This window comes from Macaca thibetana, chromosome 7 (genome assembly GCF_024542745.1).
Source record: "Macaca thibetana thibetana isolate TM-01 chromosome 7, ASM2454274v1, whole genome shotgun sequence".
In the NCBI taxonomy this organism is placed as follows: domain Eukaryota; kingdom Metazoa; phylum Chordata; class Mammalia; order Primates; family Cercopithecidae; genus Macaca; species Macaca thibetana.
In genome coordinates this window covers 84,515,641-84,539,520 of record NC_065584.1, presented here as the reverse complement: position 1 = coordinate 84,539,520, position 23,880 = coordinate 84,515,641, and the positions used below count along the sequence as shown (strand labels likewise).

At 46.3% G+C, this 23,880-nt stretch overlaps 1 protein-coding gene across 3 annotated transcripts; it reads right to left on the bottom strand.

Annotated features, from left to right (window-relative positions):
* Nucleotides 1–1,729: 1,729 nt before the first annotated feature.
* On the bottom strand, nt 1,730–20,778 carry HOMEZ (homeobox and leucine zipper encoding). Of its 3 annotated transcripts, none has more exons than XM_050796438.1 (2): nt 20,556–20,778; nt 1,730–3,427 (listed from the first exon to the last, which is right to left on the bottom strand). In XM_050796438.1, exons 1-2 carry the CDS (start codon nt 20,599–20,601, stop codon nt 1,818–1,820), a joined length of 1,656 nt encoding a protein of 551 aa, XP_050652395.1. In that variant the 5' UTR covers nt 20,602–20,778; the 3' UTR covers nt 1,730–1,817. The 3 variants fall into 3 exon arrangements, with proteins under 3 accessions (XP_050652395.1, XP_050652396.1, XP_050652397.1); XM_050796439.1 differs by lacking the exon at nt 20,556–20,778 and adding an exon at nt 13,139–13,359; XM_050796440.1 differs by lacking the exon at nt 20,556–20,778 and adding an exon at nt 12,971–13,128.
* Between the last annotated feature and the right edge of the window lie 3,102 nt (nt 20,779–23,880).

Sequence of the window (23,880 nt, the reverse complement as noted above, 5' to 3'; positions counted from 1 at the left end):
TTTTAGGCAAGAGCCTGTCCTGTAGCAAATGGAGTTACCTCCAAGATTGTTGTATCTCTGTTACTCCTGAAGCCTCAGAAATTTCAGTCATTATCATTTGATGGCTGAGAAACAACCTGGCTGGTGACAGATGCTGAACTACTTCCTTTTAAAGTTTTTATTCTTCTTTTAATTTACCTCAATAAGTCCTGCCCTTCAAAACAATAAATTAAAAGTATGCTGAGTTAGAATGTTAATGGATTTGGTTCCATTAATCCCTAAACCATAGGAGTGGCAAAGTGGATGAGAGAGAAACAATTTTATTTTTGGCCTTTTTATTATTGTTCTAGCATTCTAGGGCTTCCACTCTTTTATTTTTAGATGGTTAACTCATTGATGATACCTATTTGCCATATAGCTGATCCCAACTGATGAAAACCATTCTAAAACATCAATAATTAATTCACTTAAAGACGATGGTCCCTCTGTCCCTAAAACAGATCCTATAAAGAGAGGGAAAAAGTCTCTTTTTCAGAAACAAATTGACAGCAAAAAGATGAAAATTTAGTCTCTGTCAAGTTGGACAGGAGGTAGTTATCAGGTTTGTAAAACCAAACCTGGAACCTACCTCCACTGTCCTTCAACAAGGGGAAACTATTCCCTCTTTCACCCCTTTGTAACACAGTTCTACTTTTTAAAACGACATCTTCCCTAATTACCACCTCCAATAAATATCCATTCTAAATTATTCTCTACCCAATTATTAAAGTTTTTCACAAGCTCGGTGGGGGAAGATTTACCCTGAGACAAACAGTGAACAGAGTGAGGATTTTGGAAAGACAGAAAAAACTACAAAGCAAAGTGGTCCCAGCATAAGAACTGAAAATAGCGGGGTACAGTGGCTCACGCCTGTAATCCCAGCACTTTGGGAGACTGAGGCGGGCAGATCACGAGGTCAGGAGATCAAGACCATCCTGGCTAACACGGTGAAACCCCATCTCTACTAAAAATGTAAAAAAATTAGCCGGGCATGGTGGTGGGCGCCAGCTACTTGGGAGGCTGAGGCAGGAGAATGGCATGAACCCGGGAGGCAGAGCTTGCAGTAAGCTGAGATTGCGTCACTGCACTCCAGCCTGGGTGACAGAGCAAGACTCCATCTCAAAAAAAAAAAAAAAAAAAAAAAAAACCCCGAAAATATTCTGCCACCTGTGATTTAGTCATGAAGCAGGTGAAACAGTCAAGTTGGTATGAGGAAAAGGAAATATTAATATTTGTGATGAGATTGGGACTTACTGAGAATCTTGGTTGTCTAGGAAATGATCAGTTATTAAGAAAAAAAGTAAGAGTCAGTTGCATCATGCACAGACTTGTGCTCAGAAACGGGGTGCAAGGCAGCCTTATATTCCAGGTAAGATGGTGGGATTGGGGATGCACTGGAATCATCAATCAAATCAGAATCCTTTACTCCTCCTTTCCAATCCTCCTGGAGTGGTGGAGCCAATGTCTGGCCTCTCTATAGTACACTAAGGGAAAAGAACAGCAGACACGAGGTGAGCAAGAGCAGTTTGCCAGCCCATGGTTTCCCCAGATCCTTAGCACTCTCTACACTAAGGTTAGAGCTCTGGATTTCTGCTCATCCAATCCCAGCCTTACTTAGTGCCCTATGGTCATTCTCCCTGGTCCACCCTCACTATATTCCCCTGCCACCCACCCTGAAGAACACAAAGCTTTTTAGTTCTCTGCCACAAGGTAATTTTAAAAATGTGGTTTCTTTGTTTAAACAGTTACTAAGTTGTTTCATCTTTTCATAACAGACCTCCCCTCCCCCAGCTCCCCACTCAGTCTTGTATGATCACATCATCATCATCATCATCATCTTCCTCCTCCTCCTCTTCTTCCTCATCACCTTCTAGCAGTTCTTCCTCCTCCTCTTCCTCTTCTTCATCTAGACAAACTACCACCTCAGCTGGCTGAGGTAATCGAGAGTCAAACCAATCCAGTACCTGCTGGGTGCTAAGCCTTGATGCCTGACTCAATTGAGGGATATCAGTTTCCCGTAGCTGTTGGTGGGCTGCCCAGTACCTCTCCAAGGGTTGTATATCCGGTGGGGGTGGAGGGATCGGCAGAGGTGATGTCTCAGCCCTTTCATTCAAGGAGCGGGTTGATGGTGGTGGTGTAGGAATTGCTAGGTCTTGGAAACTAGGGGCACCAGGTACTGCGTTGTCCCGAAACCATTTTAGTTGCCCATGCTTCAAGGCATAACGTGTGTCACCAAACCACTGAATGATCTCAGGCCGAGGTAAACCAGTGATCTGTTCTAACTTTTGGTAATCCTCACGCCGTGCCCATTGGCACTGTAGAAAAAAGGATTTGAGGATAGCCAGCTGCTCTTTGGTTTTGCGCTTGGTCTTTCGCTGGCGTTGCATATCTGGGGAAAGGTACTCTGTGGGGCCAACCCTACCTGGTACTGAATTATGCCGTAGCCCTTGGGGCCAGGCTGGTTCCAGATGTGGGGGTAATGCCTGTTCACTGGGTGACACTGACTGTGGGATACAGCCTAATGGCTGGAGGGGTTTAGAGGTGGCAGTAGCTCCATTAGCCAGTACCTGGAAAGAAGAAGAGGAGGTAGAGGAAGAAGAGGGAGTAACACTAGATGCTGACTCCTCCTTACAACTACTGGCAATTAATGCAATTGGTGGGGGTTTATCCCGAGCTTGTGGTGGGGGGACAGTTGTGGAGTGGTTCCAGGAAGCAGTTCCTATGCCATGTGATTGGTTGGGACCCCTGCCTGCCTGCTCCTTTGAGAAGCCACTGCTTTGACGATGTTGCCAAAAATCTGATTGGTGGGGGAATGCTCCACTGCCAGGTGTCATCAGGGACTCCTTTAATTTCTGGTGACTCTGTGGCAGTGGTGGCATCTGAGAGGACTCCTCAGGCTCTACCTTCAATCCTTTCGTCTGGGTGGGCTTGCTAAGAGACGGAGGACCTATTCCAATACCAACTTGTTCTGGAGCTGGCATTGGAGGAGGAGGCACCTCCTCTGGGGGCCGTCCTGCATGATGAGTAAAAGAGAGAAGGGATTTGAAATGGAGTTGGTCCCGACGGTAGACTACTCGGGCTCGAGTTTCTTCTATTTCTTCAGATGACCAGCTAATACCACAGCGGAGGCGCTGGGCCATAAACCAAGTCTTGACTTTCTCCATCTGCAACCCATAACGTAGGCAGAGAAGGGCAATGTCTGCTAGGCTGGGATAGGGAAAGTAGCTGAAGGTTTTTAGCAGGTGTTCATTGCTGTCTAGCTCACTGGTCTGGGCTGCTTGGGTCCACACAAGCTGTAGCTCCTCAGAGATTGGAGGGAGGCAGATGAGCCCCGCTGGTGAACTACTGAGACCGCTGGCCTCTTTATTAGGAGGCATGGTGCTTTCTGATTTGTGCCCTTCAGAGATAGCTGTAATAAGAAAAGAAACAGCTCAATCACTGGGTCTCCTCTTCTGACACATTGCTCAATTTCTACCAAACTAACTGCTGGACACCAAAACAATTAAGTTTCTATTTGCATCATGTTGTATTGCTTTTTAAGTGCTTCAACAGTTTCTTATTTAATTTTCATAAACAAGTCATCAGACCCTGCTTTAATTCTGATTTTCTGTGGACTAAAGTCCATAGATGTTAAATTACCCCAAGTCACATGACTGGTGAGTGTTGTTCCAAGAAAAAAATCTGTCTTTAAAGCCAGTCATGGTGGCTCATACCTGTAATCCCAGCACTTCAGGAGGCCTAGGTGAGAGGGATTGCTTGAGCCCAGGGGTTTGATACCAGCTTGGGCAACATGGTGAGACTACAAAAAATTTAAAAATCAGCTGGGCATGGTGGTTCGTGCCTGTAGTCCCAACAACTTGGGAGGCTGAGGCAGGAGGACTGCTTGAGCCTGGGAGGTCGAGGCTGCAGTGAGCTATGCTTGCACCACTGCACTCCAGCCTGGGTGATAGAGTGAGACCCTATCTAAAACAAACAAAAAAAGGCCGGGTACGGTGGCTTATGCCTGTAATCCCAGCACTTTGGGAGGCCAAGGCGGGAGGATCACAAGGTCAGGAGCTCGAGACCATCCTGCCCAACATGGTGAAACCCCGTCTCTACTAAAAATACAAAAATTAGCTGGGCATGGCGGTGAGTGCCTGTAATCCCAGCTACTCAGGAGGCTGAGGCAGGAGAATCATCTGAATCCAGGAGGCGGAGGTTGCAGTAAGCCGAGATCAGTGCCATTGCACTCCAGCCTGGGTCACAGGGTAAGACTCCGTCTCAAAAAAAAAAAAAAAAAAAAAAAAAAAAAAATCTGTCTTTAGAGGTTAAGAGGGAAAACTGATCCTGATACAGTTTTTTTTTAGTGTGTGTGTGTGTGTGTTTGTGTGTGTGTGTGTGTGTGTGTGTTTGAGACTGAGTCTCGCTCTGTTGCCAGGCTGGAGTGCAGTGGCACGATCTTGGCTCACTGCAACCTCCACTCCCGGGTTCAAGCAATTCTCTGCCTCAGCCTTCCGAGTAGCTGGGATTACAGGTGCCCACCACCACGCCTGGCTACTTTTTGTATTTTTAGTAGAGATGGGGTTTCACCATCTTGGCCAGGCTGGTCTTGAACTCCTGACCTCGTGATCCACCTGCCTCTGGCCTCCCAAAGTGCTAGGATTACAGGTATGAGTCACCACAGCCAGCTGGTGGGGTTTTGTTTTTTTTTTAAGAGATAATATTGCTCTGTCACCCAGGCCACCCAGGCTGGAGTGCAGTGGCACCATCATAGCTCTGATACAGCCTTCATCTTTCCTATTCAAACCCACTTCTAGAAGCTATCCACCAACTCTCACCTTCTAAATTCATGGAACAAGAATCACACAGTGAAGACTCAACCACAAAAACAAGAGGAGCAATAATTTCAACTTGTTTGTGTGTGTGTGTACATTTTTGTTTTTGTTTTTTCAAGAGACAGGGTCTCACTCTGTTGCATAGGCTGGAGTGTGGTGGCGTGATCATGGCTCATTGCAGCTTTGAACTCTTAGGCTCAAGCAATCCTCCCACCTCAGCCTCCCAAGTAGCTAGGACTACAGGTATATGCAGCCATATCTGGCTAATCTTAAAATTTTTTGTAGACAGGGTCTCACTATGTTGCCTAGGCTGGTCTCAAACTCCTAGCCTCAAGTGATCCTCCCACCTCAGCCTCCCAACGTGCTGAGATTACTGGAGTGAGCCACTGCACCTGGCCCTGAGAACTGTTTTTTTTTTGTTTTATTTTGTTTTGTTTTTTTGAGCAGGGAGGGTCTCGCTCTGTTGCCTAGACTGGAGTGCAGTGACATGATCTCAGCTCACTGCAGCCTCTGCCTCCTGGGTTCAAGTGATTCTTGTGCCTCAACTTCCCGAGTAGCTGGGACTACAGGTGTGCGCCACCATGCCCTATTACATTTTGTATTTTTAGTAGAGATGAGGTTTCACCATGTTAACCAGGATGGTCTCGAACTCCTGACCTCAAGTGATCCACTGGCCTCAGCCTCCCAAAGTGCTGGGATTACAGGCCTGAGCCACGGCCCCTGGCCAGAACTGTTAATAACTTTTTTTTTTTTTTTTTTTTTTTTTTTTTTTTTGAGACAGAGTCTTTTGTCACCCAGGCTGGTGTGCAGTGGCGCGATCTTGGCTCATTGCAACCTCCACCTCCTGAGTTCAAGCAATTCTCCTGCCTCAGCCTCCCGAGTAGCTGGAATTACAAGCGTGCACCATGATGCCCAGCTAATTTTTGTATTTTTAGTAGAGACGAGGTTTCACTATTGTTATAAATAAGGTTTCGGTGCCACAAAAGAAATAGCAATCGAATATAAAATTTTCTTTTTTTTTTTCTTCTCAGCAGGGCAATTTACTTCTATAGAAGGGTGCGCCCTCACAGATGGAGTAATGGTGAGCACACACCTGGACAAGGGAGGAGAAGGGGTTCTTACCCCGACACATGTGGCCCCTGCTGCTGTCATTCCCCTATTGGCTAGGGTTAGACCGCACAGACTAAACTAATTCCGATTGGCTAATTTAAAGAGAGTGACCGGGTGAGTGGTTTGGTTATGGCAGAGCAGGAAATCGGAATGAGTCAGGGTGGAGAATGAGTCAGGGTGGAGAATGAGTCAGGGTGGAGCAGGTAATCGGAATGAGGCAGGGTGGAGCAGGTAATCAGAATGAGTCAGGATGGGGCAGGTAATCGGAATGAGTCAGGGTGGAGCAGGTAATCGGAATGAGTCAGGGTGGAGCAGGTAATCGAAATGAGTTAGGGTGGAGCAGGCAATCAGAATGGGTCAGGGTGGAACAGGTGATCGAAAAAGGTTGCTTTACAAGGAAGTTAAGTTTAAAAGTAGAAGGCAGAGAATTGAACATACTGATATATTGATTCTTTGAAGAGAAATTTAGAACTCCTATCTAATGCTCTGTTGGCCAGGCTGGTCTCGAACTCCTGACCTCAGGTGATTCACCTGCCTTGGCCTCCTAAAGTGCTGGGATTACAGGCATGAGCCACCGCGCCCAGCCACTATTTTTTTTTTAGAGACAAGGTCTCGTTATGTTGCCCAGGCTGGTGTGCTATGCATAGGTGCAATGATAATGCACTATAGCCTCGAATTCCTGGGATCAAGTGACCCTCCTGCCTCAGCCTCCTGAGTAGTTGGAACTACAGGTGCACACCATTGTCCCTGGCTTGTTACTAACTCTTTGGCTGCTAACAATTTATAATTATATTTAGAATGTGGAGCAATAGATTGGGAATACAACTGATGAATATCTGGAAGGTAGGACAGCACTGTCCTCTGCCCAGCCCCCCTTTTTTCTTTCCCTTCTTGGTGGTGGAGTGTTGGGGGAAGGTGATTGACAGTACCTTTAAGCCCTAAGCCCAAGTCTCATAGCTTTATTTTTTCCATCTCTTGGTTGGATGAGAGATGTGGGTCAGAGATCTGGGATAAATGAGGCTCACTCCCCTACCCCTTTATATCATGTGAAAATGGAGAGGGGAATGTTTCCTCCTCCAAGTCAGCCTTGGAACAAAGGTTATCCCCTCCCCCAGCCTTTGTCTCTTCCAACAGCTCAGCTTCTCCCCAGGGAGCCCAGAGAGCTCCCTCAGTCACTAACAGCCCCCTCTACACAGGGCAGAAGGTCTCCTGTGCTTATCTTTTCAGCCCAGCTTTCTCCTCAAGACCAGGTGGATAGGCTCATTATAAATTGTAAGCAGCTCCTGCAAGCTACCCAGCAGCACACTGCTCCCAGGGTTATGGGTATGGGGACTGCAGGGATAGCCCTTGACTGTGCTTCTTTCCTGAAATAACTGCTCAGTTATTTCCCAGAATATTCTGTTGACAATTTTTAACTCAGCTTCCTGCGTGGGCACTAGAGACCCTTTAACACATCCATCACCCTTTACTCTTAGGGGAATCCCATCTGTTTTTATTTTATTTTATTTGGAGACGGAGTCTTGCTCTGTCACCAGGCTGGAATGCAGTGGCACGATCTCGGCTCACTGCAACCTCCGCCTCCCGGGTTCAAGTGATTCTCCTGCCTCAGCCTCCTGAGTAGCTGGGACTACAGGCACGTGCCACCACGCCCAGCTAATTTTTTGTATTTTAGTAGAGACAGGGTTTCACCATGTTGGCCAGGATGGTCTCGATCTCCTGACCTCGTGATCTGCCTGCCTCAGCCTCCCAAAGTGCTGGGATTTCAAGCATGAAACACTGGGCCCAGCCTTCCATCTGTGTTTTTAAGTATTACTCCTGATCTGCTAAGGATAGGACAGGATTCCTATGTAAATGCTACATGATGAATTGCAAAAATAAACCTCAAGTCCATAAATTTAGAGCAATGTGGTAGCAAGGATTGTACACCATGATTTTTTAAATTCAGGAACATTTTAATACATGTCACCATTTCCTTTTAACAAGCAAATCTAACCAACTGAGGCCATGCAGACCCTGAAAGCAATACTGCTTGAAGAGCCCCTTAAGAGGGTCAATGGAGGCAGCATGGCATGACGGGTAGAAATATAAATTCTTCGATAAGGCCAGCCTCTAAGTTTGAATCCCGGTTCTGCCACTTATCAGCTATGTGATCTCAGGCAAGTTACTTAACTTACATGAGCCTGGTTTCCTCCTATGTAACAAAGTAACAGTGCAGAGAGTACGCAATAGTACTATGTGCTAGGTGTTATGCATAGGCAGGGCATAGAGCAACTGTTAGGGGATGGATGTCCAGGGTGAGACAAATTGATGTAACTACACTTTCTAGAATGCTGCTTGTCCTTGGGCAGTTATTTAACTCCTCTAAGCCTTAGTTTCTCATCAGAAAAAAAAGCACCTTGGGCCAAGTGCAGTGGCTCACGCCTGTAATATCACCACCTTGGGAGGCCAAGGTGGGCAGATGGTTTGAGCCCAGGAGTTTGAGACCAGCCTGGGCAACATGGTGAAACTGTCTCTACAAATAATAATAATAATAATAATACAAAATATTAGCTGGGCATGGTGGTGCAACTGTAGTCCTAGCTACTCGGGAGGCTGAGGTGGGAGGATTGCTTGAGCCCGGGAGGTGGAGGTTGCAGTGAGCCAAGATTGTGCACTGCACCACAGTCTGGGTGACAGAAAGAGAAAAGCAAAAAAGCACCTACCTAGCAAGTTTATTATTAAATGAAAAAGTGCACTTGACATTGTAACTAGAACAAAGTAAGGGCTCAGTAAATAGCAGCTTTTATCATGACTTTAGCCGGGCGCGGTGGCTCAAGCCTGTAATCCCAGCACTTTGGGAGGCCGAGACGGGTGGATCACGAGGTCAGGAGATCGAGACCATCCTGGCTAACACGGTGAAACCCCGTCTCTACTAAAAATGCAAAAAATTAGCCGGGCGTGGTGGCGGGCGCCTGTAGTCCCAGTTACTCGGGAGGCTGAGGCAGGAGAATGGCGTAAACCCGGGAGGCGGAGCTTGCAGTGAGCTGAGATCCGGCCACTGCACTCCAGCCTGGGCGACAGAGCGAGACTCCGTCTCAAAAAATAAAAAAAAAAATATCATGACTTTAACTTCATGGAGGTGATTTTGATGTAAAGTAATGCTCCTCCTAGACAATGGGGTAACTGGGACAAAGACTGAATCATTTAAAAATCACTGTTTTCAATCTATTTTTGCAGAGCCCTAATTCTAGCTAGTGATGAGGAAACCAGTGTATCTATGATTCTATGCTTTTTATATTTTGGGGTTTAAATACAATTTCAGAATGTATTTATTGCTTAAAAAAATGTATGAAAACCACTGCTTTAGAATTGCTTCCATAATTTGGATCCTTTGTGATTGGTATGTCAGTTGCCTATGTGATAGTTCCACCTTTGCCCTTTCAGGTTCATCCAGGACACAGCTGGCCTGGGAGGCACTGCTTGCATGGCCAGGTGCTAAACTAGTATTTAGAAACTGTGGCCCACCGGGAACACCATCAAATCCAAGTTGGAGAATACTTTATGATGGTAACGCTTGACATCTACTTAACCTCATTTGCGTCCTATTATATAAAGACACAATAACACTTTAGAGATAAGGAAAATAAAGCATGAGGAACAAAGCAGTCCAGCGTGAGGATGATGAATACTGCCAGATGGGAATATAAGGCAGGCACATTTATAAGTATTAACAGTTGTAAGGAAGCATTTTACTTTCATTTATGTGGCTTGATGTCCTTCACATTCTCGGCATCAGCTTGATATTTCAGTGTAACATACAGTACTGAAAACAACATATTTGGTGTACTATACGCATCCAGTTGTCACTTACACAAAACACCAGTTATGGAACACTTCCTGAAACAGAATGGTGGCTTAAATCAAGGCACAGCTGTATAGCTGGTACTTCCCTGGAAGAATCTGGCTTTGAACTAAGAGAAAACTATAACCAGAATGGCTCATGAGAATTATAACAAGTAGGGCAGACCCTATAGTAATCAAAATCATAATAAAGACACTATAGTATCTTGTGTTCTTGTGTGTCCATTTTGGATTAAGTAGAAAAAGAAGGGAATCAAAAGCTGAAGTGAGGAGTCCTAGCACAGAGGAGGTAGTGGTGAGTATCTATTCTGAACAACTTCTAAATTTGTATCCTTATTAAATATGCCAGATGTGTCCCACTGCTACTTAAAAATCACTAGTAAAAATATATGGAGTCATGGCCAGGTTGCAGTGGCTCATGCCTATATTCCCAGCACTTTGGGAGGCAGGAGGATCACTTGAGCTCAGGAATTCAAGACCAGCCTGGGCAACATAGCAAGACCTCGTCTCTACAAATAAATATATAAATTTTAAAAATAAAAAAAAATTCTCAGCCGGGCATGGTGACTCATGCCTATAATCCTAGCACTTTGGGAGGCTGAGGCCGGCGGATCACGAGGTCAAGAGATCGAGACCATCCTGGCCAAACTGGTGAAACCCCGTCTCTACTAAAAATACAAAAATTAGCTGGGTGTGTTGGCATGTGCCTGTAGTACCAGCTACTCGGGAGGCTGAGGCAGGAGGATCACTTGAACTCAGGAGGCCGAGGTTGCAGTGAGCCAAGATTGTGTCACTGCACTCCAGCCTGGCGACAGTGAAACTCTGTCTCAAAAAAAAAAAAAAATTCTCACTCTCTCTCTGAGTCAGTATAACACCCTTCTTTCCCCTTGGGCTTTCCATATCCCTGGACAGATGGCAAACAAGAATGGACTGTCTTAAACTTCCAGTTTCTGTGTTTACACAGTCCTAGGAAAAAGAGGACTCTAGAACTTTAGGTTTGAACCTAGGCCTATCGTTAAATTAGGAGACAGTTAAAGTGGGAGGCGAGGCTGGGTATAGTGACTCACGCCTATAATCCCAGCACTTTGGGAGGCCGAGGCGGGAGGATCACTTGAGGTCAGGAGTTCGAGACCAGCCTGGTCAACACGGTGAAACCCGTCTCTATTAAAAATACAAAAATTAGCCAGGCATGGTGGCATGCGCATGTAGTCCCAGCTACTGGGAAAGCTGAGGCAGGAGAATCGCTTGAACCTGGGAGGCAGAGGTTGCAGTGAGCCATGATCACACCACTGTACTCCAGCCTGGGGGACAGAGTGAGACTCTGTCTCAAAAAATAAAAAATAAAAATAAATAAAGTGGGAAATGAGATATGATCCTGCAGAGTTCCCTAAATCTTTATTTAGAGGCAGTCTGAAGTACTCCTGAAATGTGTTTGGGGATACAGTTTTAAGGGCCTTAAAGATGTATAGTGATATTCAGCTTATATGCTTCTTAACTTTTTAGTTCATGAACCTCTGAGAATCAGACAAAAGTTACAGACCCTCAGAAAGTTATGACCAACCTTCCCGAAATAAACATTCACACTTACACAGTAAACTCAGGGCCTTTAGTGACTGCCAAGAAGCCAGGTTAAGGATTACTGCCTCATATCCTTCCAACTTAACAAAGGCAATAGTGGTAATCACTTAAAGATGAACAGTTTGATGTGAACGAATGTAAAGAGTTGATGGAATACTCAGGAATTCAAGTGCGTTTAGAAGGGACAAGGTAATTGTGATATCAGTTGGAAAGAGTGGAAGGGAAGGATGCTCACCTGGGCCAGGAGCCTGGCTTAACTGACCCACTGGATTACATGACCAATACCATGGTGCACTGGAAACTAAAGGCCAGTAGGCTACTACTAGTGCGCCAAAATCATCTGCTTCATTCAGTTGTCCTGTGTGCTGGGGCCAGTTTTGTGTGATTACAAACCTGCTTATGTCCACACTTTTTCAGTGTCTGTATAATAATGTAATTAAACCTCATGTAAACCTATGAAAAATCACTGCATTGAAAACTGTTCCTTCAGGAATACTAATTTTTAAAAAATTGGTCCTATGAAAACTAAGTCAAATGTTTTGGAGAGACATAACGCAAAGAAGAGTATGCATTTTAAAAATTGTTGAGTTGGGAGTGAGCAAGACAACTGTAAAAGATTGAGGGGTGGGACTTAATCTCAAAAGTACTCTGCACTCAAAAGCGTCTGAATTCTTACTTCACTTTAAATAAAGCAAAACGGGAAATCAAAGATGATGAAAGTGCCTGAGTGGCTCTCATCTCAGACTGCACTGTAGAATTACCTGGGAAGCTTAAAAACCAGGCCACTCTCCTCCCCATTCAGATTCAATAGTCTGTACTGGGGTCCAGGCATCCACAGTTTTTTAAAAAGTTCTCAGGGTACAGCCAGGTTTGAGACTCCCTGTGTAGTTAACACTGGAAAGAGAATTGGGAACTCCGAACAGCAGTCTTAGACACAAGAACAGTCTCACCACTACATCAAAAGATTGGTGAAATGGACATACTTTTAATTATAATGTTCAAGATATGTATGCATTATCTTTAAAATTCCCAATCTGGTTTTTTCAATTACAACCATCTAACCTAATCATGTAATATAAAAGGGCTTCAAGTGTATGATGGGAAAGAGGCTCACATGACAAAAAAAAAAAAAATCTCCTGATCTGGGCCCACATTACCAAACAGGTCTCAGCTTGAGTCTTCTTTCAGTTTAGGAGTCTCAGAATAGGACGCAACACTAGGAACCCCAGAGGACTCGGGTTCTCAGTTTCCTGGTTGGTTTTCTGAGTATGGCTGGGTACGGGAATCAGAGGGGCAGTTTCTTCTAAACCTTTCATTCCCAAAGGCCGCTGATCCCCCAGAAGCAAGGCCAGGTTCTGCACGTGTGTTGAGGTCGCCAGGAGGTAGCCATGGGGGTTGGGGGTTTGTGTGGCGTCGGGGGGGGCCTGGGAAGGAAATGTTTCTCCTATCCTCCATTTCACAGGCAGTCCAGAAGGCTCCGAACTGGGTCAGGGAACAAAAAGTTGTTGCACTTGGGACGATGAGCCCCATGAGGCAGGCGAATCTCAATCCTACTCTCGCCAAGGGCGCCCCAACCCAACCTTCTTGCCCTCCCCTACACAGACACTTACCCTCCCCTAGTTACAACAGGGAACCGAAAAGTCCAGAGGAGAAAAAAGAGAGAACCGAGCCACTTCGAACCTAGAATTCTCCCCCCACCAGCGCGGGGATGGGACTCCAGAGGTGGGAGACCGTACACGAGCTGGGAGGGGAAGTCCAAGGGGCTGGGGATCACTCACCGCGGTCCAGCCCGGGCGGCGGCTCCCAGCCTCGCACCATGGGCCGGGGGGAAGTGGGGGAGAGGGCAGGGGGCCTCCGAGTGGGAGTGGGGTTGCTGCCCGGTGCGGCCGCTCCGAGCCCACCCGAGCGATGGCCGAAACCGGGACTGCCCCCCCACACCGCCCCCGGGAGTGCGCCGGTCTACCCAGCCCTGCTCGAGCAAGTTGGAGGCGGGGCGGATGGGTGGGGTGGGCGTCCAGAGGCGGTGCCAAGGTGGCCCGAGTCCTGATTGGTGGGCGCAGGCGGGCGGGCACGGGCGAAGTGCACTGGGCTGGCCATTGGCTGCTTGGGTCTCGGCTGAAGTCGGCTATTGGCTGCGTGGGCCTCAGCTGGGGTCATCTATTGGATGCGTGGGGCAGGGAAGATGTCCCCTGGGGCCAAGCTGCGGTGCCTGGTACCTCCCCCTACCCTCGACCTATGGGCGCTGGACCTTTGGAGTACCCCGGGCCAGGATCCTTCCGAAATTCCCCAAGGAGGGACACTGCACTTTGCCGAACTGTCTGGACCGCCAACAACTCCCAATTTGTTTCCTTCTGAAGGAAGCCCTCCAGGAAGACCTTTTCAGTGCCCCCTCCCGAGCCATACACACGAGCTGCGCCTTTCCCAGCCGAGAGCCCAACCGCCACCAGCAGCGTCAGCAGTAACAAAGCGCCTAAAGCAACCGGGAACTTGTTCTCGAGATGGATCAGATGTCTTGCCACCCGGAAAGACGAGGACCTTAGGAGCCTGCGGGCGACTTAGGCCGTTCCCTGGGTCAAACTGGCACCAGACCGATGTTCCCAAAGATGAAGTGCTGGAGCAGTCACCTCACTGGGACCTACCAGACCCTCCGGCTCCCCTCCTTGCCCTAGAAAAGAGGACCCGGAGTTCTGCATAGTATTTGTTTTTCACTAGCTAGAAAGGGATGAAGACTGAGGTGGGAGAATAACTTGATTCCAAGAGTTCGAGGCCAGTCTGGGCAACATAGTGAGACCTTGCCTCAAAAAAAATTTTTTTTAACTTACAAAAAGAAAGGGATGACAATAAAACGGACTTCACCAAAGCAGTATCCCACACAGTATGAAGTTATAGGCCAAAATTTGTATTTTAGGATTCCCCATCTTCTGTGAGACAAAGTAACAAATGTAAGAAGCCAGACTTGCTCAATTCTGCTTGGCAACATAATTTCACAAAGCCTCTGACTCTGAAGTCTCTGGGAAGACCCTTTGAAGACAAAAGAGGATAGGGCACACAGTCAACCATGTCTCTTGCCTGAGTCACTATATTCCCTAAAAGATAAACGGGCTGGGAGCGGTGGCTCACAAACCTAATCCCAATGCTTTGGGAGGTCAAAGAGGGAGGATTGCTTGAGGCCAGGATCCAAGACCAGCGAGGCAACATAGCGAGTCCCTGTCTCTGCAGAAAAATTTAAAAATTAGCTGGACTTGGTGGCGTGCACTTGTAGTCCCAGCTACTCAGGAGGCTGAAGCAGGAGGATCGTTTGAGCCCAGGAGTTGTAGGCTGTAGTGAGCTATGATTGCACCACTGCACTGCAGCCTAGGCAACAGAGTGACACCCTGTCTCTAAAAATTCATAATAATAATAATAATAAAAGATAAATGACCCTAGTCCTTGCCTTTTCTTGCACATAAGATGATGTCTAACGGGGTTAAGGATGTTGCCTCTATAATCTATAACCAAATGTACTCTTACACCCAAACTTTTATGTGATTCTGCTTTAATGTAACTTGTGAGCAAATTTGAGGTAACTGCTGAGCACATACTGAACCCCCCCACTACCTGTATGTAAGCTGTAGATTAAAATAGCGTCAGAGCAGTCTGAACCTTTCTATTTAAAAAAAATAGAAGTGAGACTGGGTCTCACTCTGTCGTCCAGGCTGGAGTGCAGTGGTGCGATCTTCACTCATGGTGGCCTTGACCTCCCAGGCTGAAGCAATCCTCCTGCCTCAGCCTCCTTAGTAGCTGGGACTACAGGCATGCGCTGCCATGACTGCCAAATTTTTGTATTTTTTTGTAGAGATGGGGTTTTGTCATGTTGGCCAGGTTGGTCTCAAACTCTCGGGCTCAAGCAATCCACCGATCTCTGCCTCCCAAAGTGCTGAGATTACAGGCATGAGCCACCACGCCCGACTGAACCTTTCTAAAGGGCTGCTTGCTTTTGGTCTATAGACCCGAGTCTATAATCCTCAGTAAGATTTCTGATTACAACTTTTCTCTAGTAAACATGCCTAAAACTTGGAAACAATCTTTTCTGAAGTGACTCTTCTGTTCTCATGTTGGTCTTTGAAAAAGTCTCTTCTTGCCTACTTAGGTAATGTAACACTGTATATATAATACAAAACATTTTCAGACTTTGTCCTGTATTCCCAGACCTCACCACTCCGCCTCCTGACATACCTCCAAGAAGCCATCATAATGTATTCTTCATTGCTGCATTCTAAGGTACAGAGCTATTTTAAGGTGGCCAGGCATCATATATCTCCTGCGGAATTGAGCTCTATTTTCTGTTGCTGTCCCTGTATTTGCCCCTGCCTCCTCTCCTCCCTCATTTCACTTAGTAATAATCTCAACCTAATAGCCAGTCCCACATCCTTCAAACTGATATCTGGCAAAAAACATCATGGGGTAAACAATGGAAAGACATATAAATCAGCTTTAAGGTTAGACACTTTCGATCCTTTAGGGTTTGAAGCAAGGCTGGTGACATATACAAACCTTTTCATAAATCATGATTATCCGCAATGCCTTATTGGTTTGTATGTAATGAAGGGAAAGGTGAAACATTTTAGGCAGCAGTAGCAATTCTGTTACCTGTGGAGAGGTCATTCCCTTATAATCCAAACAATGAATGAGACTGCATTGACTGAGAGGAATTCATGCATGTTTGACTAGAAAGCCAGGTAAGAACTGTCAGTGGGAACCAAAAACCTGACCCTGGAGGGTTCAATGAGTCACTCTGGATGTCACTAATCATGGACTTGGAATTACAAAAGGTGAATGGCCCAGTTACCTTTCTTGTCTCAGAAAGATACTGCCAAGAATCAGGAGTGGGGGACAGAATTGAAGACAGATTTAGGAATAAGGGGAATCCAAGGCAGGGAAAAGAAACTTTCCTGCCTCAGTTCTAAATGCAGGCTGAAGCCTCCTCCTCCTATGTGGGCTTCTCCCTATAGCTTTGGATGGAATGGACTGGGCTGGGGAAGTGAAGGGAAGGGAGATGTCCAGGCTGACAAGGGTCCCACCTTTAGTAACACAATAACCTCCCCCAGCTCTTCCAGGGATCACTGCTAAAGAATGGGGACTCATCTCATCCTCACTGTAGATATGTTGATGCTCCATCTCTAGTGAAAGCTTTCTTTCCCTTTGCATGAGTGAGACATTAGCAGAGCTGACCCTCCGGAGCCATGTTTTACTCTATAGCAAGCTTGTTCAACATGTGGCCCAGGACAGCTCAGCTTTGAATGCGGCCCAACACAAATTCATATACTTTCTTAAAACATTTTGAGACTTTTTTGTGTGATTTTGCTGTTGTTATTGTTGTTCATCAGCTATCATTAGTGTTAGTGTATTTTATGTGAGGTACAAGACAATTGTTCTTCCAATGTGGCCCCAGGGAAGCAAAAAAATTGGACACCCCATTCTATAGCTAAGGAATCTAAAGTTTCAGAGTCCTTCCCTGCACAGACTCACCCAAGGCATGGGAGGAGCCCCAGCAATGTGTTAATGCAATTGTAGGCTTTTGTAAAAGTTTGACAAAATATATTTAAATGGTAATTGGTTAAGATTGAGGTCTCCTAGATGACAGGTTGACGGGGGCAGCAAACCACCATGGCCCATGTATACCTATGTAACAGACCTGGACGTTCTGCACATGTAACCCAGAACTTAAAGAAAAATTTAAAAAAAGAGAAATTTTTGAATCTTAATTTTTATTCTGCAATATGGATGTAGAAGTCAGTAGAAAAACCCAGCATATTGATAATTTCACATTTCTTGACTAACCTCAAACTTAAATGAACTAAAGTTTACTTTTTTTTTTTCCTCCTCTAGTTGCTTTCACACTTTTGAAGATAGTAACCAAATTATTCCTCTGAGACATTTCTGGTAAGATGTATATCTTTACTGTTGGATTGTTTAACAAACAATTAAGCCTAGAAGTTATTTGAGTACATACAGGTGTAAGAATGATACAATGGAATTTTGGGACTGGGGAGTTGGGAGGAAGAGTGGGAGGGGAGTGAGGGATAAAAGACTACATTTTGGTTGCAGTGGACACTGCTCAGGTGATGGGTGCACAAGAATCTCAGAAATCCCTACTAAAGAACTTATCCATGTAACCAAACACCACCTGTTCCCTAAAACCTATTGAAATAAAAAAATTTTAAAGGCAAAAAAGAAAAAAAAAGATTGAGGTCTTTTTCATTTATGATTTCACCTCTATCACATGTCTCCTTTTGTCAGGTGGCAATGGAAAAGCCATGGACATTTTGGGATTGGCAATGGGAGTTGGGAATACATTTTTTTTTTTTTTTTTTTTTTTTTGAGTCAGGGTCTCACTCTGTCCCCCAGGCCGAAGCGCGTTGGTTCAACCATGGCACACTGCAGCCTTGACCTCGCCAGGCTCACGTGATCCTCCCACTTCAGCTTTCCAAGTAGCCGGGACTACAGGCACACTGCCACAGCTGGCTAATTTTTTGTATTTTTTTGTTGCCCAGATGGGTCTCAAACTCCTGAGCTCAAGCAGTCTGCCCACCTTGGCTTCCCAAAGTGTTGGGATTACAGGCATGAGCCACTGTGCTGGATGGCAATACATTTAGTGTGGGTTTAGTAGGTATACTTAAGTGATTTGCAGTTACTTCTGTGACTAAATTATCCCCATGTAGTTATAATGTTATGAACTGAACTATATCCCCCCAAAAATTCATGTTAAAGTCTTAACCCCTAGTATTTCAGAATGTAACCGTGTTTGGAGATAAGATCTTTAAAGAGGTAACTGTGTTAAAATGAGGTCTTTAGGATCCGGGAGCAGTGGCTCACACCTGTAATCCCAGCACTATGGGAGGCCAAGGCGGGAGGATCACTTGAGCCCAGGAGTTTGAGACCAGCCTGAGCAACACAGCGAGACCCCGTCCCCTGTCTCTACAGAAAATAAAAAATTAGCCCAGTGTGATGATGTGTGCCTGTAGTCCCAGCTACTTGGGAGACTGAGGTGGGAGGATTGCTAGAGCCCAGGAGACTGAGGCTTCAGTGAAACATGATCGCACCACTGTTCTCCAATCTGAGTGACAGAGCGAGACCCCATCTCAAAATAAAATAATAAATGAGGTCTATAGGGTGGATTCTAATACAGTGTCACTGGTGTCCTTATGAGAGAAAATGTGGACACAGTTGTGTACACAGAGCAAAGAGCGTGTGAAGGCACAGGGAGAATATAGCCGTTTAGAAACCAAGGAGAGACCTCAGAACAAAGCAACTTCCCCAACACCTTGATCTTGAGCATCTGGCTTTCAGAACTGAGAAAATAAATTTGTTGTTCAAGTCACCCAATCTGTGCTATTTTGCTATGGCACCTCTAGTAAACTAATACGCATAGCTTCCAGAAATAATGTCACCAATTCGAATAGTATATGGCATTAGTTATTACAAATTTGAAACACTACGTTTGACAAAAATCCTAAAAAGTTGTGACATGATCACTTACAAGGTGTGAAGATAAAATTTTTGTAAATTATCAAGAATCAAGCCTGAATTTTTAAAATCACGAGGTGGACCATCTTGGTGACACGTGTCTCTACTAAAATCTATACAAAAAAAACTAGCCGGGCGAGGTGGCGGGCGCCTGTAATCCCAGCACTTGAGGCAGGAGAACTGAACCCGGGAGGCGGAGCCTGCAGTGAGCTGAGAAGGATCACCCTGGGGGCAACACTCCGCAAAAAAAAAAAAAAAAAAAAAAAAAAAAAGATTTTTAAAATGTGGCCTGGTACTCTATCTCTTGGGAGACTGAGGCAGAAGGATTACCCTGGGCAAAAAAAAAAAAAAAAAAAAAAGGCCGGGCGCGGTGGCTCATGCCTGTAATCCCAGCACTTTGGGAGGCCAAGGCGGGTGGATCACAAGGTCAGGAGATTGAGACCATCCTGGCTAACATGGTGAAACCCCGTCTCTACTAAAAATACAAAAAATTAGCTGGGCGTGGTGGTGGGCACCTGTAGTCCCAGCTACTTAGGAGGCTGAGGCAGGAGAATGGTGTGAACTCAGGAGGCGGAGCTTGGAGTGAGACAAGATTGCACCACTGCACTCCAGCCTGGGCGATGGTGCGAGACTCAGTAAAAAAAAAAAAAAAAAAAAAGCTGTGGTAGTGCATGCCTGCTGTCCCAGCTACTTGGGAGGCTGAGGTGGGAGACTCACTTGGGCCCAGGAGGTTGAGGCTGTAGTGAGCTGCACTCCAGCCTGGGTGACACACTGAGACCCTGGATAAAAAAAAAAAAAGGTGGGGGATTTTTGAAATATGATCAATCTTTCTGGAAAACTGAATTACTTTTCTCTTTAGGAAAACGTATTTATCATATGAAAAGGCTATCAGAGCAGGCAGCTTAAAAAAATTGTAGACTAATATATAGGTTTGTCAGGTAGACAATTTTTGACAGCTTTTAAAAAAATTATTCGGCCGGGCGCGGTGGCTCAAGCCTGTAATCCCAGCACTTTGGGAGGCCGAGACGGGCGGATCACGAGGTCAGGAGATCGAGACCATCCTGGGTAACACAGTGAAACCCCGTCTCTACTAAAAATACAAAAACTTAGCCGGGCGAGGTGGCAGGCGCCTGTAGTCCCAGCTACTCGGGAGGCTGAGGCAGGAGAATGGTGTGAACCCGGGAGGCGGAGCTTGCAGTGAGCTGAGATCCGGCCACTGCACTCCAGCCTGGGTGACAGAACGAGACTCCGTCTCAAAAAAAAAAAAAAAAAAAAAAAAAATTATTCGTTGACAGCTTTTCTCATTCTAAAACAAATATTCACGTTTTTCCCCTAATCTTGTATTTATTTTTCTTAAAGGGGGCTCCAAAAGTTACACATTTCAGGCACCCCAAAACCTGGATCTACCCCTGGGACTAACCGAATGGATATGGGGAGTTTCTGGGCCATTTGGGGAAATCATACTCCAGTACCCTGGGCTCTGTCTCCTAAGAAATATCAGAGCTGGAGGGCTGATTAGTACGAACTGCAATGATTGAGGATTTCGGATAGACTTGGGATAGCAAAAGCTGCATTGAAGGTTAGTGGAGAAAAGAGTTCAGACACACCTAATCAAAAATGTGAGAAGTCTGCAATGAGGTTGGGGCCACAGAGACCCTGGACAATAAGCCATGGAGCGAACCCACTTACCTCTCCTGGGGTGTCTGCTCCTCATGCTGATTCTGCTTTTCAGCATATCTTGTTTCACTTACAACACTTACTGACCAGTAAGTGCTCTGTGCCGACATCACAACTTGGCCATTATGATGTAATGAGGAGGCATCTGTTATTCTCAGGGTAGGGCTTCCCTAGTAGGAACATTCTAATTACTTTGAGGGTAATTGGATTCTTTCATTATTCAAGTGATGTAGAAGTCAATCCTGTTAGAACTTAATCTTTTTCAAGGACCTCTTCCTTGTATAATGGATCACTCCATTCTGAATTAGGCAGACATCCTTGCTTTTCCTTTCCATATTTCTCCTCCTCCGCCTTGGGGGGTTGCATTTGGTAAGTGCTTTGCTCTTCCATCCAGCACTTAAGGAGTAGAATGTAGGCCGGGTGCGGGGGCTCAGGCCTGTAATCCCAGCACTTTGGGAGGCCGAGGGGGGCGGATCACGAGCTCAAGAGATAGAGACCATCCTGGCCAACAGGGTGAAAGCGTGTCTCTACTAAAAATACAAAAATTAGCTGGCCGTGGTAGTGCACGCCTGTAGTCCCAGCTACTCGAGAGGCTGAGGCAGGAGAATCGCTTGAACCCGGGAGACGGAGGTTGCAGTGAGCCGAGATTGCATCACTGCACTCTGGCCTAGCCACAGAGTAAGACTCTGTCTTAAAAAAAAAAAAAAAAAAAAAAAAGGCCGGGCGCGGTGGCTCACGCCTGTAATCCCAGCACTTTGGGAGGCCGAGGCGGGCGGATCACAAGGTCAGGAGATCGAGACCACGGTGAAACCCCGTCTCTACTAAAAAAAATACAAAAAATTAGCCGGGCGCGGTGGCGGGCGCCTGTAGTCCCAGCTACTCAGGAGGCTGAGGCAGGAGAATGGCGTAAACCCAGGAGGCGGAGCTTGCAGTGAGCCGAGATCGCGCCACTGCACTCCAGCCTGGGCGACAGAGCGAGACTGCGTCTCAAAAAAACAAAACAAAACAAACAAACAAAGCAGCAGCAGAATGTAATTCAGATGGCCTCCTTAAGGAAGGATTCCCCCACCCAAGGAGAAACGCAGGGCTTTCCCCAAGCTCTTCCCTTTAACTCTTGGTTAAAGCAGTTGGTACTGGGTTCCAGAGAAGAGCTGGGCCTTGGTAAATTTCCCACTACCCAAAATGATGATAAGATCCCGTTGGGAGTGTCTTACGTCAGGCCTGCCTGAGTCCTCCAAAAATCCTTCCTCTCGGCGTTTGCATAGCCAGAGGGCACTCCAGTAGAAAGAGAATAGGACTTTTAGGAAATAAGGTAGCTCTCTAACCAGGGCCATTTCTAGCTCCCTGAGCTCTAGCTGAAGAAGGGGAGTAAGTAAGGAGGTCTCTCTCACAGTCTCACACAAAGCAGACTGCTCACAAATTGACTGGAGGTAAAGCACCCAGGAAGCAACTGGCTACAAAAGCTGCTCCAGCCGGGCGAGATGGCTCATGCCTGTAATTTCAGCACTTCAGGAGGCCGAGGCGGGCGTATCACGTGTGGCCTGGAGGTCGACACCAGCCTGCCCAACATGGCAGAACCCCGACTCTACTAAAAAAAATACAAAAACGGCCGGGAGCGGTGGCTCACGCTTGTAATCCCAGCACTTTGGGAGGCCGAGGCGGGCAGATCACGAGGTCAGGAGATCGAGACCATCCTGGCTAACACGGTGAAACCCCGTCTCTACTAAAAACATAAAAAATTTGCCGGGCGTGGTGGCGGGCGCCTGTAGTCCCAGCTACTCCGGAGGCTGAGGCAGAAGAATGGTGTGAATCCGGGAGGCCGAGCTTGCAGTGAGCCGAGATCGCGCCACTGCACTCCAGCCTGGGCAACAGAGCAGACTCCGTCTCAAACAAACAAACAAACAAACAAACAAAAACTGGGCGTCCGGCGCAGGGGCTCACGCCTGTAATCTCAGCCCTTTGGGAGGCCGATCGGGTGGATCATCTGAGGTCAGGAGTTCGAAACCAGCCTGGCCAACATGGTGAAACCCCCGTCTCCACTAAAAATATAAAAATTAGCCTGGCGTGGTGGCACGCACCTGTAATCCCAGCTACTCTGGAGGCTGAGGCAGGAGAATCGCTGGAACCCAGGAGGCGTAGGTTGCAGTGAGCTGAGATGGCGCCACTGCACTCCAGCCTGGGAGACAGAGCAAGACTCCGTCTCAAACAAACAAACAAATAAGCAACAACAACAAAAATTGGCCAGCCACAGTGGCTCACGCCTGTAATCCTAGCACTCTGGGAGGCCGAGGCGGGCAGATCACTTGAGGTCAGGAGTTCAAGACCAGTCTGTCCAACATAGTGAAGCCCCGTGTCTACTAAAAAAAAAAAAAAAAAAAAAAAAAAATTAGCCGGGTGTGGCAGTGCGTGCCTGTAGTCCCAGATACTCGGGGACTGAGGCAAGGAGAATCGCTTGAACCTGGGGAGGCTGAGGTTGCAGTAAGCCGAGATCGTGCACTGCACTCCAGCCTGGGCGACAGCAAGACTCTGTCTCAGGAAAAAAACCCAAAAAACAACACACACACACTCCCCCCGACCTCCCACAAAAACTGCTCACAAGGTGCGCCCTCTACTGGAGGGTGAAGAAACCTCGTCATTACAGGCCTGGTACTGTGGTACTCCCTGAAATTAGACATTATCAGACATCTACTGAACTGATTCGCAAACTTCCCTTCCAGCATCTGGTGTGAGAAACTGCTCAGGACTTTAAAAGAGATTTGCCCTTCCAGAGTGCAGCTTAGTGGTGCTTTGCAGGAGGCAAGCAAAGCCTATCTGGTTGGCCTTTTGAAGACACCAACCTGTGTGTGTTGTCCATGCCACACGTGTAACACCTATGTCAAAAGACATCCAGTTAGCATGCTGCATGCGTGAAGAATGTACTTAAGAATCCATTATGATCGGGGAAACTTCATTCTCAAAAAAAAAAAAAAAAGTCTCTGCTTCCTGTTATTGGCAGTTCTGAATGTTAGATTTTTTTCCCCCATGGGGTCAAAAGGTACCTAAGTATATGACTGTGAGCAGAATAGGAGACAGAAGTCAGGTATTGTCAGTTTTTCAATTTTCATGTGTGTGTGAATTTTTAATAAAAATGTGGGTGGGGAAGTAAAGCATTAATGCAAGTCAAAATGTTTCAGTGGTTCAACTTTATAATAATTATAAGCAAACTTACTAAATTTTTCTGGACACACGCAAAAAGAAACAAGGTGACCAAGAAATTGAGTCAAGGAGGGAATCTTGCTTCTGAGTCTCTTGCTGCCCTTAGCCCCAAACACACAATACTTCTGAATATCTTATTACA

Excerpts from the sequence above, each read along its gene's own strand:
- HOMEZ (XM_050796438.1), bottom strand. The coding sequence starts at position 20,601 with ATGCTGAAAAGCAGAATCAGCATGAGGAGCAGACACCCCAGGAGAG. Across the intron at positions 3,428-20,555 it reads GAGCAGACACCCCAGGAGAG|CTATCTCTGAAGGGCACAAA; the intron begins GTAAGTGGGTTC and ends TTCTTATTACAG.